At 50.1% G+C, this 17,502-nt stretch overlaps 4 protein-coding genes across 6 annotated transcripts; 2 read left to right on the top strand and 2 right to left on the bottom strand.

The window, feature by feature from the left end:
- The first annotated feature begins 4,311 nt into the window (after positions 1-4,311).
- Positions 4,312-6,343, top strand: LOC135679364 (probable protein phosphatase 2C 73). The gene is made up of 5 exons (XM_065193038.1): positions 4,312-4,601; positions 4,840-5,130; positions 5,214-5,331; positions 5,400-5,623; positions 5,686-6,343. Exons 1-5 carry the CDS (start codon positions 4,389-4,391, stop codon positions 6,112-6,114), a joined length of 1,275 nt encoding a protein of 424 aa, XP_065049110.1. The 5' UTR covers positions 4,312-4,388; the 3' UTR covers positions 6,115-6,343.
- A 93-nt stretch (positions 6,344-6,436) lies between these two features.
- On the bottom strand, positions 6,437-7,329 carry LOC135679365 (PRA1 family protein B4-like). The gene has a single exon (XM_065193039.1). The coding sequence runs from the start codon at positions 7,294-7,296 to the stop codon at positions 6,625-6,627; it is 672 nt and encodes a 223-aa protein (XP_065049111.1). The 5' UTR covers positions 7,297-7,329; the 3' UTR covers positions 6,437-6,624.
- Positions 7,330-8,373: 1,044 nt separating this feature from the next.
- On the bottom strand, positions 8,374-11,136 carry LOC135679366 (uncharacterized). Of its 3 annotated transcripts, none has more exons than XM_065193042.1 (4): positions 10,931-11,136; positions 8,852-9,052; positions 8,705-8,762; positions 8,374-8,576 (listed from the first exon to the last, which is right to left on the bottom strand). In XM_065193042.1, the coding sequence occupies exons 1-3, from the start codon at positions 11,039-11,041 to the stop codon at positions 8,709-8,711; spliced, it is 366 nt and encodes a 121-aa protein (XP_065049114.1). In that variant the 5' UTR covers positions 11,042-11,136; the 3' UTR covers positions 8,374-8,576; positions 8,705-8,708. The 3 variants fall into 3 exon arrangements, with proteins under 3 accessions (XP_065049114.1, XP_065049113.1, XP_065049115.1); XM_065193041.1 differs by having other exon boundaries at positions 8,709-8,762; positions 10,931-11,135; XM_065193043.1 differs by lacking the exon at positions 8,705-8,762 and having other exon boundaries at positions 10,931-11,135.
- Positions 11,137-12,273: 1,137 nt separating this feature from the next.
- LOC103992540 (exocyst complex component EXO70B1) lies at positions 12,274-14,739 on the top strand. The gene has a single exon (XM_009412279.3). It carries the CDS (start codon positions 12,578-12,580, stop codon positions 14,525-14,527), a length of 1,950 nt encoding a protein of 649 aa, XP_009410554.2. The 5' UTR covers positions 12,274-12,577; the 3' UTR covers positions 14,528-14,739.
- The last annotated feature ends 2,763 nt before the right edge of the window (positions 14,740-17,502 follow it).

Consider the following 17,502-nt stretch of genomic DNA (forward strand, 5'->3'; position numbering starts at 1 on the left):
GGCTTCGGGTCGATCGAGGGACTTGGAGAAGAAGCCGGCGACGCCCGACCGCCTAGAAGGGATCGGAGGTTCACCATTTCTGCAAGAAATAGGACAAAAGTTAGTACTGAGGACGAGCCACATAATACCCAAACCGGGCACTATTAACATACCCCGAGGCGTCGGACTGAGACCTACCTCGACCAACCACCGCTCGGTCATGTTCCGGATGGTCTGGGAGCTGGGGAGAACCTCCCTAAGCCTCCCCAAATCATGGCGCTTTTCGTCGCTCAGTCTCGGGGTGGTGTTATCGATCGCTCTCGCGGACCACCGGACCTCGAAACCCCAATCCCTCGCACAACTGACATAAAAAAACCTCCCCTTCCATCCTTTTTTACTAGAAGGCCCCCCCCCGACTCGAAAACCTGCTCGGACTGACAGGAAATAGCCCCCCGACCCTTTGGAAAGACGATAGCAGGAAAGGAAAAGGTTGAGGGTGGGTGCGATATTGGCGTAGTGGCATTCCCCCACGAATGCCACTAGGTAGCGCCAAGAGTTTGGCGCCACCTAGGATGGCGAGATTCGCCATAGAGAGATACAAGAGACAATGAGGGGGTGAAGGGGAAGGCGCAGTCCTGCCTCTAGGGTGTTTAGGGTTAGCGCAAAACCCTTCAGAATCGGGTCATAGGCCCGTTGCCCCGGTTCGGGGGCGTTGAGGATATAATCCTCTGGGATACTATAGCATTCCCGGAGTCTCCTCAGCGATGACCCGCTCACGGTGGAGTCGAAGTCGTGCGGCCACATTAAGGCCTCAAGGGCCCGCGTCACTTCCCCATCGGAGGACTGGATGGGAGACAACGGAAGGGATCTCTCCCTAGCTCTATTGGAGGAAGAAGAAGAGGAGGTCATTCTCACTGACCTTAACGAGAAACAGGAAGGGGCTACTTGGGGAAGAGAAGCGACACTGGAGGTGAGGAGAATGACTGGAAAGGGGGCGGCAAGGTCCGGAGAAGAAAACTCAGCAGCGAGAGATGGGAACAGAGCCGGGCGCACGCCACTTAAAGAAGAAATCCCGCCAAAGCCAGCACCCCTTCACCTCCCGAGAGTGGGTGACAGCCCACTCACGTATGCGCTTATCCGTCACGTCACGTCAGGGAGGCCAAAGGACATCCCGCCATAATTAAGGCATGGCGTGGTGACTCAGGGGCAAGCCAAGCAAACAGCAGAGCCTTGGCGCCTTGATCTCGATGCCTAAAAGCGTGCTGTTGACGCATAGAGCCCACCCTTAAAGACCCAACAAGGCACAGAAGTCCTGAGCCCCCACCACTGTTAAATTGGCATGGAGGGACAACAATGCAAGTAACTACTCGGTCGCCGACTGCCCGAGAACACACTTGCGCGGCCAGCCCGCCTGCATCGTGCTCCTCGGCTCCATGCTCCACGAGGCCACACCCGCGCGTCCTGCCCGCCTGCGTCATGCTCCTCGGACACATGTTGCCCGAGACCACACCTGCGCTGCCAACCCGCCTGTGCGTCCTGCTCGCCTGCGTCGTGCTCCTCGGACGCATGTTGCCCGAGACCACACCTGCGCTACCAGCCCGCCTGCGTCGTGCTCCTCAGACGCATGTTGCCCGAGACCACACCCGTGTCGTCAGCCCGCCTGCGTCGTGCTCCTCGAACGCATGTTGCCCGAGACCATACCTGCGCTGCCAGCCCGCCTGCGTCGTGCTCCTCGGCTCCATGCTCCACAAGGCCAAACCTGCGCGTCTTGCCCGCCTGCGTCATGCTCCTCGGACGCATGTTGCCCGAGACCACACCTGCGCTGCCAACCCGCCTATGCGTCCTGCTCGCCTGCGTCGTGCTCCTCGGATGCATGTTGCCCGAGACCACACCTGCACTACCAGCCCGCCTGCGTCGTGCTCCTCTGACGCATGTTGCCCGAGACCACACCTGTGTCGTCAGCCCGCCTGCGTCGTGCTCCTCGGACGCATGTTGCCCGAGACCATACCTACGCTGCCAGCCCGCCTGCGTCGTGCTCCTCGGCTCCATGCTCCCCGAGACCACACCTGCGCGGACAGCCCGCCTACGTCGTGCTCCTCGGACGCATGTTGCCCGAGACCACACCTGTGCGTCCTGCCTGCCTGCGTCGTGCTCCTCGGCTCCATGCTTCCCGAGACCACACCTGCGCGGCCAGCCCACCTGCGTCGTGCTCCTCGGCTCCATGCTCCCCGAGGCCACATCTGCGCGTCCTGCCCACCTGCGTCGTACTCCTCGGCTCCATGCTCCCTGAGACTACACCTATGTGTCATGCCCGCCTGCGTCGTGCTCCTCGGCTTCATGCTCCCCGAGACCACACCTGCGCGGACAGCCCGCCTGCATCGTGCTCCTCGGACGCATGTTGCCCGAGACCACACCTGCGCGTCCTGCCCGCCTGCATCGTGCTCCTCGGCTCCATGCTCCCCGAGGCCACACCTGCGCGTCCTGCCCCCCTGCGTCGTGCTCTTCGGACGCATGTTGCCCGAGATTACACCTGCACGGCCAGCCCGCCTGCGTCGTGCTCCTCGGCTCCATGCTCCCCGAGACCACATTTGCGCGGTCAGCTCGCCTGCGTCGTGTTCCTCTGCTCCATGCTCCCCGAGACCACACCTGCGCGTCCTGCCCGCCTGCGTCGTGCCCCTCGGCTGCACGTTCCCCGAGACACCCGCGCGGCCCGCCCGCCTGCGTTGTGCTCCTCGACCGCGGGTCACCCGAAATCGCAACATCCGCCCGCCCTGCTCGACTAAGTTGTGCTCCTCAGCCGCACACTACCCGATGTCACCGTTGCGCATCCAACCCTTCTTGGTTGCTAAACCTCACGATTCCCACACCCCTGGCAACGGACCGGCAAACGCCCCACTAGGACAGTTTCTCAAAGCCGAAGCCATGCCTCGGACCCCCCCTCACAGCAACCGAAGCATAGCTTCCTTCGGCGGGGGGGGGGGGGGCAGGGAAATATGATGAGGATAATAATGGCGACAAGACACGAGCCGATGTCAGCTGCCCCGGATGATGCTTCACGCCTCGATTGACCCGATAGCACCTGGTCAAACGAACCGGGACGTCGGTTGAGGCACATTAACCACCTGCTCAGGCTCGGCCCTCCACACCATGCTAACGTCAGTGTCAGACGCTATCAGGAGTACGAGCCTGCCCCCTACAAGTGGGCACAATAAGCTTCCCTAGAAATACCCTTGCATGCTAAACAGAGAAGGGGGGAAAGAGAAAAGACACACAAAACAGACCTCTTGACATCACTTGACTTGATCATCGGAGGGGTCGGGCCGAGTTCCGACCCGACCTGTGTGTAGGTATGAAGACCGAGTCACCTCTTAGCCGGTGCTAGGGAGAGGGACCCTACCTCGCAGGACATTCCGGTGAGCCCCAACGCTGCCCGATCTGCTTTGCCACCCCCGTCGGCAACCCCGAGAGACCTTCGACAGGATCCCCGTCATCAGGACTCGAACCAAGCCGCGTTGGCCCGACGCAACGGCTTAAAGTTGTTTACACGAACAGTAATGTTTAGTAAATCCTACAATACGATTTACTAATCTACCATTCTACAAAGGGAATGTTGTTTGCCTATAAATTCCAAAGATTCCCATAAATTCTTGTTGAAGGGATTCTTTTTGTTGTCATGTGGTAATAATCTGTTTGTACTTGATTTTTTAAAATAATTTTCATACCCTATGACAATCCATAGTTACATAATCTTTCCACCATATGTTGATTTGCTTTTTCATAGTTACTGTTAATATTTACATATATATATATATATATATACATACATAAATCATGTTTTTCCAAAAGAACATAGATTCCAATTGGAAACACATACTCATTATTGGACCCCATATATTTGCAATGCCTTTATCTCCTCCGAAACATCCGTCGATATATAGAATATATGTGCACACGTGGCTTCTGGATTGCCATATATCTAATGAGCTAAGCCACAAAATCCGCATTAAAACGCCTCGTTCCCATAGTTGCAGAAGCCCCTCACCAGACGCTATCCGCCAACTGGCTTTGCTGCTCGCAGGACGTGCCAATCTGTCGACTCAATTTAATTTGGATGCGAGAGAGAACATCAAAGAGTTGTCGTCACCTACATCTCCGGTCGATCATTAATGCAGACAAAAATAATTGCATCAAATATAACTGGAGAAACCACGAGGATAATGAAGGAAAGAGCGGTTGATGCACTGGTTGGAAGACACAGCATGTATTAATGCTTCCTCCTCCTCCTCGCAGTTAAGGAACCATAACTACCACCCGGAGCCTCATTAATTCTCTCTCTTCCCTTCCCTCCCCTCGCCCTTAACGGCGGATCATATCATCTTGGCCTTGCGGAGGAAGCAGAGGTGGGGAAGATGGGAGGGTGTTGCAGCAGGGACGAGGTCGGGCGGATGCCGACCTCCGGAGCAATGGAGCAGGTCGATGCGTTCTACGCGGCCGAGGAGGACAGCGTGCGTGTCGGCGACGGCGGCGGGCGCGTGAGGTTGAAAGGCTCGTGCATGGTGGCGTCCATGTTCACGCAGCAGGGTTGGAAAGGCGTCAACCAAGACGCGATGACCCTGTGGGAGGTAACCGCCAATCGTCAACTCACCCAATCATTGTTGGAGCATTGCATCTCTTAAATTATGCTTGTCGAAGAGGAATTTGTGGGAGGTGTGATTCTGGCAGCTGTTCTTGGATGCATGCAGATCTCAGTAATCCGATTCAATGATTTGTTTCTTCATAGTAACCTCAATTATCTGTTCTTGATCTCATGCTGCAATCATCCTCGTCCGTTCACCATTTCCGTAGCTTTGACCTCCGCAGGGCTTCGCCGGAGACCAAGGCACCATCTTCTGCGGCGTCTTCGACGGACACGGGCCGTACGGCCACAGGGTCGCATGCCATGTCCGCGACGCCCTGCCATCGAGACTGCAATCCGGGATGAAGGCTTTCGAAGGTGGGGCTGGTGATACCGGCGGCGACGGCGACGGCTGGTTCGCCTCGTGGAATGCTACCATCGTGAGTGCCTTCGAGGAATTGGATAAAGAGCTGAGCAACCACCCGTGGATCGATTGCATCTGCAGCGGCGCCACAGCTGTGACCATCCTTAAAGAGGTAGATCGATGATGTCCACCGTAAAGCTGCTGGATTCAGTAACCAATACCGACATTTACGTCTCTCTTCCTTCGTCTTCTCAGAGGGATCACTTGATAATCGCCAACTTGGGAGATTCCAGAGCGGTCCTCTGCACTCGAGACGACGACGACCAACTTGTTCCGGTCCAACTCACGGTGGATCAGAAACCCAATCTTCCGAGTGAGCTGCAGCAAATGCATTACCGTCTGCGTTTCTATTGGTCTTAAATGGGATGTGTGATTCGTCAGGTGAAGCAGAGAGGATTAGGAGTTGCAGGGGAAGAGTGTTCTCTCTCGAGGAAGAACCTGAAGTGCACAGGCTATGGCTGCCTGACGAGGACAGTCCGGGGCTCGCCATGGCCAGAGCTTTCGGCGACTTGTGCCTCAAGGATTTCGGGCTCATCGCCACCCCTCAGATCTCCCACAGGAAGCTGTCGGACAAGGACGAGTTCGTGGTCCTCGCGACTGACGGCGTGCGTACGTCCTTCGTACGACTCTTGCTTGGCCTGCGGCTGAAGCTGATGCTTTGCTGCAGGTATGGGACGTGCTGTCGAACGAGGAGGTGATCAAGATAGTGTCGTCGGCCAACAAGCGGTCGGCCGCGGCCAAGCAAGTGGTGGACCGCGCGGTTCGAGCGTGGCGGACGAAGCACCCCACGTCCAAGGTCGACGACTGCACCGTCGTCTGCTTCTTCCTCCAGCAGCCTCTTCCTGCGTCCAACAAGCCAACCCGCGGAATTCGGAGAGACAGCACGGTTTCGGCGGACCTCTCCTGCACGGATAGCTTTAGGACGGCGAGAAGCGAGGTCTCGGAACCGGAGATGGAGGTGGGCGCAGGCGGATCGCAACAGGAGTGGACGGCGCTTGATGGGGTGAGCAGGGTGAACTCGCTGCTGAAGCTTCCTCGGTTCGCCAAGGCGTTGAGTTGGCGCAAGAGATCCGTCAAGATAGAGGAGGATACATAGCTGCGGAAACTAAGCTTAACGATGCAGAGTTGAGATGGTGAAGGAGGTGTAAGAGCTACAAGCGCTGCCGCTTCTGTTCAACATCGATCGATCGACATGGATTCATGTGAGCTTGAAGAGAATCATGCAACATTCATTGTGTGTGTGTGTGTGTGTTCATAATATGTGTTACGCTTGCGCTTTAAATTTGATGCATTAGTTGGAATCCTAATTGATGCTTTAATGTCTATTCTCAGCATCCATCTTAGTCATCATCTCCATAGCAAAATGGAATGGCATCGATCGACCAATACCTTATCGTAACATTGTTGCACCGAAAGCAGAAAAGAATCCAAAGCAGCGAAACATTTAGATTGAGGAAGTATACAAATCGATTTAGAATCCGACATATAAGATCCTATAAGCATCCAAATATAGCCCAAAAATGGCATCATGATCTGATCGCTTTCACCGTATGAGACGACGCGGCGATGAAGCAAATCCTAGCCGAAAAGCTTCAGATACCGCGCATCAGACGCGGGCAGCGACGACGGTGGGGCTGGCTGCGGAAGCGGCGGACGATGCAACCCCACCGAGGAAGGACAACAGCCCGGTGGCGGCGCCTGTCTCCTTCTCGTCGAGGAAGAGATCCTCGGGGACGCGGAAGGCCCCGTGGGCGGCGACCATGGCGGCGCCGGCCACGAGGGCGGAGATGATGATGGATCCGACGGAGGTGAGGAAGACGACGAGGACGGAGAAGAGGACGAGGCCGCCGAGGGTCTCGCGGTCGGAGAAGGTGCGGCCGAAGAGGACGAGGGGCGGATCGGCAGGGCGGAAGAGGTAGAGGAGGCACCAGGCGGCGAGGAGGGCGAGGAGGACGAGGAGGGAGAAGGGGTTGGTGACGAGGGAGAGGGCGAGGATGGCGGCCACCACGGCGGCGTAGTTGACGCGGAAGTAGGCGAGGTTCTTGCGGAGGCGGGAGGTGGCGTCGGCGAGGGTGTCCGGGCGGGAGAAGGCCGAGCGGTCGGCGAGTTCGGACCAGGGACGGCGCTCGGAGAGGAAGCGGCTGACGGAGTCGGAGAGGCGGGAGAGGAAGAGCCGGAAGGCCGGAGTGGAGACCGGGGCCGTGGAACCGGCGGCGGCGGCGCCGGAGGGAGGGTCGGAGATGGGGAGGGGAGGCGGGGAGGGGGCGGAAGACATCATCGGGGGGAAGTACCAACGAAGCGAGAAGGAGAGAAGAAGAGGCTGAATAATTCGTTTCCCATCATTTTCGGTTCGGGAAGCGAAATTTATAGGGGATTTGACCGAGATGGTTTGCTTCCACTAAAAGAAACGGAAGGTGGGGAGAAAGAGGTGGTCTCGGCACGCGTTTCATCTGGTCAACGTTTTCGAATTAAAGTAAAAAATGTAAATAAAAAAGACGAATTTCTTACAAAATACCTAAAATATTTTTTAGGTGTTTCCAATCGATATTCCTTTTATATTTTTTAAATAATATTTTTAATTCAAAATGTGTTGGGTAAAAATTTTGACAGTATATCATGATTTTGTTATAAGATACATATATTTTAGGTATTTTTAAATAGTACTTTTTTTATTTTTTAAATAATATTTTTAATATGTATCATAAGATCTTAGATTCGAATTTTAATTTCGTCATTTATTTTTTTATAAAATTAATTAATTAAAAAAGAAAGTATTTCTCAAAATTTTCTCATCGAATTTTAATATAAATAAATAAATATTATATTATTTATATTATAATGATCTATACACTATAATTGTTATTCTTAAAGCATTACAAATACTTATTTAATATAGCAAATGATTTCTAATATATTTTTAATTCCTTTTGACTTATTTATTTTCAATAAATTTTATAATATTTTTATTATGATAGTCAAAACACTAGCAAACCAAAACACGGTGACAAAAATTTTCGAGAGATAATTTAGATATTTTTAAATTAAAAAATACTATTTGAGAAAAAAAAATTACTAATTAAAAAACTCAAAATATGGATAATTTTTAAGGAAATCGTCCATATATATATATATATAATATTACAGGGGAAAATTACACGCTACTTCGGCGGTGAGGTGACCGCATCGGACCAATCCGTTCCTCGGATCCCATCATCGGATTCCAATCAGCTATAACAGATTGAATCCAAATCATGTCAATCAAAGGGTCCCAAAGACACCCTGCTACCAACATATTTTGAATTATATTGATATTTACGACAATGGGTATAAAACAATGCTACAGAGCAAATGAAGATGAAGATCACCAAATAAATCACTTGTTCTATGTTAGAAAGAAATGTCAAACAGCATAAAAGAAAGTGATTATTGTCTGGAATGAGAAGTGAATATAGTCATTCGTTTATACATCAACCATAAGCTACACACACTGAAGCTGATGTTCCAGGCAATATCATTCAAGCTTTAGAAAGTTGAACCATTCCACCCGAAGTCTGAACCCTGCAATAATCGAAATGTTGAGGTTATACTGAGCATAAATGGAACAGATTAGGAAATAACACATCAAGTAATGCATATACTCATAGCTAAGAATACAAAAAGACTTGAACCAATAAATAGTCATTTACATGCCTATTGCTGATGCAAAGCATGCAAACACTGAGCATGTTCTTGTGCTTGATTGGCCTAACAAACAAGAAAACTGCGATGAGAGAAAAACCAAGAACTACTAATGACTCGTACGGTGCTGCACTAAAGAAGCAACAGTGGCTTGCCTTTGAGTCATAGAACTTCAGGAAGAAGCGTGACTTTGGGACGGACAGCTTACTCTCTAAAATAGTAGATATTTCAGCACTCAATTTCTTATTCACGTCAGGATTCAGTCCTCCGATGGACACTAATTCACCGTAAGCGGCAGCTTGCTGGGTTCCGCCAAATGAAATGGGTATTGATCCCTTCAGCACGACCATCACATACTGTTAACAATCATATGAGCATTTGGATCAGGTAAAGTAAATGGCAAATAAGATTAAGGTCAAACGAAATATATGAAGGCACAGGAAACACATCCAGAAATTGTAGCTGTAAAATTATATAAAAAAGGTAAACCATATTACATGACAAAGGTAGAAGTACCGATATCTACTAGCTAATCATCTCATACTCCAAACCTACAAGTACAAGAAACGATCAACTTGTTGCAACAAAATCGAATGAAAACCTAATCATGTCAAGTGGATAATGTCAAATGGAAACTCGAGATTACATGAGAGAATATAAACAGCTTCTTATGTCCTAAACAAGAACAAAAGATTACACGACTAACCAAAGTCAACTGATGATAAATTTAAGATATGGAGTCCTATAAGCACAAGAACAAAGAAACCAGTCTTAATTTCTTGTCCATGGAAATTAAAAGAAAGCAATAGAACGCAAGAATGAGCCAATATGAGAAGGCACATTGAGAAGGAACCAGAGGTGCAAAGCGATGCCATCTCTGATCATTCCCATGGCTTCTCCACTTCTTTTACACCTAAGTCAGTGATTTCTCTCAGAATTTGTTTTACATATAATTTCTCTAATATAGCCACGATCATCTAGTGAAAAGACAAGGTATAGCGGTTTTTAGTCAATACTAAATCTCCAGTTCCAGTGGACTACAATGAAACATTCCACTACCTGGATTAAAGGACAGTCAAGATATGAATGCAAACAAAATGATTTAACAGTTTTTACAAGAAACAGTCTCTCCTTTCCAATCAAGAGGTACTGGATATTTTATTTTAATAATGCAACAATTAAATATGGACTGAAGGAACTAAAGTGGCATTCCTGTCAAAGGATAGCAGCTTATTTCTCTCCGTCTCTATTTTTATATGTCCCATGTGTTATAGCATGAACACACATTTAAAAGAAATCACTGTTTTTGCAATCCATTTAATCAAACAGGTATCAAAATTTTGTCCATAAAAACCAGACATTTAAACATGTAATATGCTATTCATCCTCACCAAAAGAATACTAGCCCTCGTAAGATTATGTCGCCATGGATTATCTCTTAACAAAAATGCACACATGCGAAATCAAGAAATTAAACCTTTAAACTATCTGTGGATCAATGAGTGCCAATGTTACTTCACTGGTGTATCGAACATCAACATAAGCTAACAGCGAATGAGCTAAAAGTAATAATACAATATGCAAGTTGTTCCCTGAAGAACCTGTATATTTAGGTAAAAATGAGCACCAGGGTGATTATAAGATCATGAATTCCACCAAGTAAAAAATTGCTACACTTTTAACAAATGTTCCTATAAGAATATGCAGTCAATCAACAATAATACAACAAAGTAAAAGGAATTCTTTTCTGAAGTCATTGCAACTCAATCAACTTCGATCACTAAATTTTGTCACATAATTCTTAACAGATAGGAGAGAATTTATCAAATTATGGCATCCCTTCTTATCCATCTTTCAATCTTCCTCTCGGTTTTGCCGTAGCCAAACAACTGGCCAATTCTTGGTCTCGTATGCGAAATCACAGAAACCTGCCAACAGTTGTCCGGGCAATACACGTACCAACAGTTCAGAGACTGTGAAATCACAGAAAGCTTACTAGCACCCGTTAATTTCAGATTACAAAAAAACGTATCTTTTCTTATAAAAATGCGGTTCTAAAAGTCCAATCCCAAATATTAGAAACCCCTCACCCCATGTCCATCGAGACAATTCAAAATTTGGAAATATAGAAACAAAAAAGGGCTCTCCTAGCGACGGTAAAAGACAAGAGGGAAGACATACAGGAAAAGGAAATAAGAATCGGATAAAATAGGCGAGGGAAGGTGTCCACAGACAGATTCCGGTTTGCCGATGATCTTGGCGACGGCCTTGGTGGTCTCGGAGAGGACGGCGGAGGTGTCGACGCTCTCCAAGCTCACGTTCGTCGAGATGTTGAGGCACGGCATCTTCCGCTACCCCTCACTTCCAACAAACCTCTCCCCCACTCTCGCCCTTTCCCTAAACCGGAAATCCTCGAGATTCGTGCATCAACGATTCTACGGTGGGATGAACGACCTAGAATTTTCTTCTTTCTCATTCTTATAATAAAAAAAATCTTTAGAAAAATACAAAAAAATTATATTTCATATTATGCTCAAATTGCTTCTGATCAGATTGAATCCGGAAGCATCCGTCGGTTTGGGTCGTGCGAATTCAAATCTCCTATCTGATAGATATCATCTGAAAGGGTCGGCGTTCCCTTTACGTTTCTCATCCAATCAAGTAACTCAATTGCAGCCGGACTATTCGTCTAAACGAACGGTCAATAACTGCTGGTTTGTAGCAAATTGATCGATGATTTGATGAGATCCATCAATTATTCGTCCCATCAACCCATCGAACCTGCAATTCACATCTGGACCGCCCACGTTGTTGCCTCGGTGTCATTGGCCTTGCCAAGCTGAACCAACGGCCATCCTTCCTGCTGGACCCCAACGCTGTCGTCTTTGATCGTTAGAGTCGTAACGTCCAACTCAGCCGTACAACAACCTTTGTGTTTAAGATGGGGCCCAGGCGGAGGGGGAAGTTTCTAGAGATGGGATGAGACCGAGGGGTGAAAGGAAACGGTCCAAAGAGTTTGCGAGGGGTTGACTGGTCAAACCGCGGGACCGAGTCCGTCAATCACGCCGTTGGGTCATCCCTCTTCATTCCGTCGTTCCTTTCGCCGTCCGACATCGTGCAGCCCATTCCGTTAAAAAGAGAACCGAAAATAAAAGGGGAACGTTTTCTAAAGTGCAAAACAGATCAGAGAAATGAAGGGTTGTGATTGCTTCTTCTTGATCTGTTATGATGGACCGACCTTGCGGGCCCTTGCGGGTCCCGCCCTACGCTCTGATCGACACATACCTATAAGGGTAGCGGGCTTTTGTCTTTTCTTTCTTTCTCTTTGACGACCGCTCTTCGTCCTCTACAGTGACTTCGTGTCCGAGATACTTGCTCTGTGGTTGGGTCCGATCGTGGTCCCGGTGGGATCCACATGAGCTTCGCCAATAACGAGTTGGTTTCCCTTGGTTTATTACCCGAAATCCCAGGTACACTTTAAGCGACCAATCACGGGAAGTAGCGTACCGCTTTCCCATCTCCCGAGCACGACGAGTAATTAATCGCGAGAATGCCACCTCCATGTCTCTCTCTCTCTCTCTCTCTCTCTCTCCGCGTTATTTCTTCTTCCTACTGCCATACACCTATATCGATCTGCGATTCATGACTCAGAATCCGCGTCTCGCTCGCAATTCCAAATAAACCGAACAAATTTCCACCCTTCAGTTTACCCCCAAACCCTAATCCTCTCCTCACATCGACTTGTACTTCCGTCCGCCCCTATAGGTCACAGCACTCGACGCCCATGACCACGACTCCGAACCAGTGACAGTAGAATCTCACGGGGAGAAGAACGAGGAGGGGAAGAAGAAAGAGGCGGTAGATATATACATATCGACCATATGGAAGAGAACGGGGAGGAGAAGCTGATCGCGGCCGTCCGCCACATCGCCAAGACGCTGGGACGGACCGAGACCATGGCCGAGGACATCCTCCAGGTCTTCTCCGCCTTCGATGGCCGCTTCTCCCTCGACAAGCTATCGTCCGATCGCCCACACCCCCGCCGACGCAGCCCCGCTGACTCCCCTGCTGCTGGTACCGCTGTCGCGGGCGGCGGCGGAGCAACGGCTGGAGGACGGGAGGCGGACGACCCCCGGCCGCCCCTGGAGCGCACCATCCGCACCCTCGACCGTCAGATCTCCCGCTTCGTCGCCTCCGATCGCCTCATCTGGTCCGATGCAGCCGACGCCGCCGCGTTCCTCGAGGCCGTTGACGACCTCCTCGCCACCATGCGCGACCTCGAGTCCCCTTCCGGCACCGGTGACAAATCCCTCTTCGACCGCACCGACGACCTCCTCCAGCGCTGCATGCTCCGCCTCGAGGAGGAGTTCCGCGCCATCCTCGACCGGCCCGACGGCTTTGCCGCCGCCGGTGGCATCTCCACCCCTCCCTCCGAGGACTCCGACTCCGACGGCGCTGATGAGGGCGAGGACCATGTTCCCGTCGCCGCCCCCGTCAACGACTATAACCTCGTGATCGACGCTCTGCCCCCAGGCTCCATCGCCGACCTCCACGCGATCGCCCGCCGCATGGTCGACGCCGGGTTCGGCCGCGAGTGCGCCGAGGCCTACGGCGTGTCCCGCCGCGGCTTTGTCGACGAGTCCATCGCCCGGCTCGGTCTCCGCCCCCGCGCCGCAGACGAGGTCCAGGCCACTCCCTGGGCCGACCTCGAGGACGAGATCGCCCGCTGGGTCAAGGCAGCCAAGATGGCCTTTCTCATCCTCGTCCCCAGCGAACGACGTCTCTGTGATCGCGTCTTCGCCTCCCTGCCCCCCTTCGCCGACCTCGCCTTCGCCGCCGCCTGCCGCCCCGCGGCCGCTGGTCTTCTTTGCTTCGCTGATGCTATCGCGGCCGGTCCCCGCGAGCCCGAGCGCCTCTTCCGCCTCGTTGACATGTACGAGGCTCTCCATGACCTCCTCCCCGAGCTCGATCATCTCCTCTCGGAGCAGTACTCTGCCACCCTCCGCGCCGAGGTCGCGGCCTCGCACAGGGCCCTGGGGGCGGCGATCCGGGGGATATTTATCGAGCTCGAGAACCTGATCCGTCGGGATCCGGCGAAGGCCGCTGTCCCCGTTGGCGGTCTTCACCCGATCACCCGCTATGTGATGAACTACCTCCGAGCGGCGTGCGCCTTTCGGCGGACCCTGGAAGAAGTCATGGAGGAGGATGCCACCGGGGTCACCATACCGCCCGACCCCCACCACCCGTCCTCGTCCTCCTTGTCCCTCCAGGTCGCATGGATCATGGATGTCCTGCAGTCGAACCTCGAGGCCAAATCCAAGGTTTACCCGGAGCCGCCTCTCAGCTTCATTTTCCTGATGAACAACGGCCGGTACATGACCCAGAAGGCCAGGGACAGCGAGCTGGGCGCCCTGCTGGGGGAGGACTGGATCCGGCGGCAGATGGCGATGGTGCGGCGGTGGGGCAACGACTACCAGCGAACGACGTGGACCAAAGTAGTGGCGGTGCTGCGGATGGACGGCATCGGCGGGGCCGCGGCGTCGTCGTCGGCCGCGGCCGGGAAGGCGATGCGGGAGCGCCTGCGGATGTTCAACACCTACGTGGAGGACATCTGGAAGGTGCAGGTCGGGTGGTTGGTTGTGGACGAGCAGCTGCGTACAGAGCTGCGCCTGGCCATCGGGGCGCTAGTGCTGCCGGTCTACCGCAACTTTGTCGCGCGGCTGCGCCAGGCCGGGGAGGTCGGCAGGCAGATTGACCGCCATCTGAAGTACAGCGTCGAGGATGTGGAGACCAGAATCAACGAGCTGTTCGAGGGGGCACGCAGGTGGTAGCTGTTATCAGCAGCAGCAAGAGAGAGTGGCCGCTTTCAGTGATGAAGGCTAAGTTGTTCCCAAGTAATGAAACCTACTTGTGTTGCCCGTACGAAGGCGTTCCTTGTTGTTGTTAGACTCAGTAGCTCTTGGATGTATATGTATGCTGGGGGTTTGCTGCCCCAATAGACCACAATGCAATCTTCTACGATTTAAATTGGTTGTTCTTTTCATATTTCCTGCTAACATCTGCTTCAGCAGCTCTTGGATGTATATGTATGCAGGGGGTTCGGTGCCCCAATAGACCACAATGCAATCTTCTACAATCTAAATTGGTTCTTCTTTTCATATTTCCTGCTAATATGTGCTTCAGCTGCCATGGCTGAAGCTTGCAGAGGCCTTAAAACAGATCTGTCCTGAAACAAGCTTGACACTGTCAACAATCTTCTCAGATCAAACTGCCTCTGGTTTCAGTGAGCTAAACTTGAATCTCCATTTTTCGATCTACTCACTGTATGGTAACATTAATAGCCTCATTGTTGTTTCTTGATGTGTGATTTGTCAGATAATGAGGTGACAAGAAATCCAGCCGAAGTATGAGGTGACAAGAACTACTCTATTTGACAGTGATGATACATCTCTGTTCATAATGTGTGTGGTTTTCGCCTCTTCCTTGTCAGGCTATTGATTCCTTACCAAATGCAGCATTCATGTGGTCGATATGGGATCTCCAGGTTACCTCTGATCTACATCTTCCGACGCTCACTCGGTGCAAAATGAAATGGTCGAAGAACTTGCGAAGTACAAGAATCAGCACATAAGCCACATCTCAGGGAAATAAATATCCTTTGTTCGATCGATACACTTAACGCAATGTGTTCGACTCTAATCAGCATCTTCTTATGGCACTACAATATCAGACGAATGCTTTAAAACTCGTGCACAGAGCTCCCTGTCGCCCATTGTCTACCAACCTAACAAGCACACCAAATACACAGAGGCAGAGTATGTGGACATATGAAGTAGATGGAACATGGCCTGTGGTTCTTCACTTGCATGGAAATGTTATATTTCTGATGGTGCCGCACATATCAGTCCTCTGTACCACAGGCCAGCTTTTGAGTTTGTGTTGTTGTGATTGCTCAACAGCAAGGTATCAGCTTGAAGGTCTGTGATCCTGTGAACATTGGGATCCATGTGGTGGTAGTGAAAGTTAAAGCAGATACTTGACGCACAGACAAGAACCCTGACCAATCTGTCAGAGCAGTCATGCACTAGTATGGAGCTATATCTGTGGAGATTTTGTGCACTTTTGTCAGCTGCCTGCCACATTCTGTGATGCTGTAAATTGAAACCCTCTCTTCCACTCTGAATGATTTCTGATACCTCAAGCATATCCGATTCTACTTGATTCATGGATCTTAAACCTGAGATAGAATGCTCAGTCTCTTCTTCTTTTTCCATTGTTCTTTAGCATGTGCAGAAAAATGAATGTTGATGTGTGCGTTTCACAGAGACCAGAGTCTCTGTCTTTCTCACCAAACAAATACAAGAAAGAAGAGACTCTGATGCCCACATATCTCTGTGCCATCAAACAGTTTGATTTGATCATCCACAACTGGTTTCAGCAATTCTCATGATTCATGTGTGATATGTCAACAAGATTTGTCATGCATACCAGAAGTCAAAAAATTAACTTGCATATGATTTCTCTTCTCAGAATATATGTAATTTCAGTTCTTCACATTACGACAGCAAAAGGACTTCTTTTTTTTCTTTCACTCAGCATTGCCTTTGGTTGATGGAACAAAGTTCTCAAACCAAAAATCTAGAGAAGGAAATATACAATAATATCATTTTTTCTTTTCAGACAGCCAAAACAACTTATATTCATTTGTTTATGAAATTACCTGTGCAACTTTTTTCCTTGCAAAAACAAACATGCTTTAATGAAGACATTTAAGGAGCATCACATAAGACACAAACATGGAGAAGAGATCCTTACGTGCTTTAGTGCTAACCTCAAAGAAACTAGTAGAAAATTATGCATGTTGAAGCTTCTTTGGATGATACTGATGTCGACGCAAAGAAGTGAGGACAGCGCAGTACATCAGAAGGGAGTTACTAAGATTCATGTAGAATAAATACCGCATTAAGAAGATGTATATATACACATACATACGTATATTACCGTGCCATCAGATATGCTTTTGGTAGTAGGGAGAATCCATGAAGCTCAGGATAGATAGCGCATTTGGATGAGAACATAGAGTTCCTTCCTCATCATCTATGGCGCTATCCCTCCTGAGCTTTACAGATTGTTCCATACTTTTAGAACCCACAACATGGCATCATTAACCTTCTGACTCAGAAGGTAGAAGAAGAAGAAGATGGTGATGATGACAATGATATCAAAGGGAGGAAGAGGAGAGGGTTGCTTGCAGAGAGAGGCCAAGGAGTGAGGAAGGCAGTGGCCAAGAGGGTCTATTTATAGCTGAATGGTTGCATGGGTGGGTGAGTGGTGGTGGGGTGAGAGGATGTGTGAGAAGGCACAGGACAAAGTCACACACCTCTCCTTGGGCAGTCCTCTTCCTGATGTGTGTGGATGAGTAGGTAGTAAATTTAAGCTGCACCAATCATTTCCAGATATCTCTGACTGATGGATGGATGCCTCATAGAAGATGGTGGAACTTTTCTCCTTGACTTTTAGTCCTTGGAAGTTCCAGCCCATTTCTTCTACCTGAGGCCTGAGCATTGTTAGGTTTTGTTGCAGTTGCTGGCTTTACCAGCTCTGGTGATTGCCCATTAATGGTTCATACAGTGGAATTCCTTACATGCCAATGTTTAGCTTCGCAAACTTTAATTGCTGCCTTTATTTCGACCTTTTAGCTCTCGATATGGTCTCACGGAGCCCTAAAGTGGTCATCATCTTCCTCCATTGCCTTTCTTCGAGTGGCTCTGTGTTAGAGATTGCAACATATCCAGCGCTCGTTGCT

The sequence above is a fragment of the Musa acuminata genome, chromosome BXJ1-7 (genome assembly GCF_036884655.1).
Source record: "Musa acuminata AAA Group cultivar baxijiao chromosome BXJ1-7, Cavendish_Baxijiao_AAA, whole genome shotgun sequence".
Taxonomy (NCBI): domain Eukaryota; kingdom Viridiplantae; phylum Streptophyta; class Magnoliopsida; order Zingiberales; family Musaceae; genus Musa; species Musa acuminata.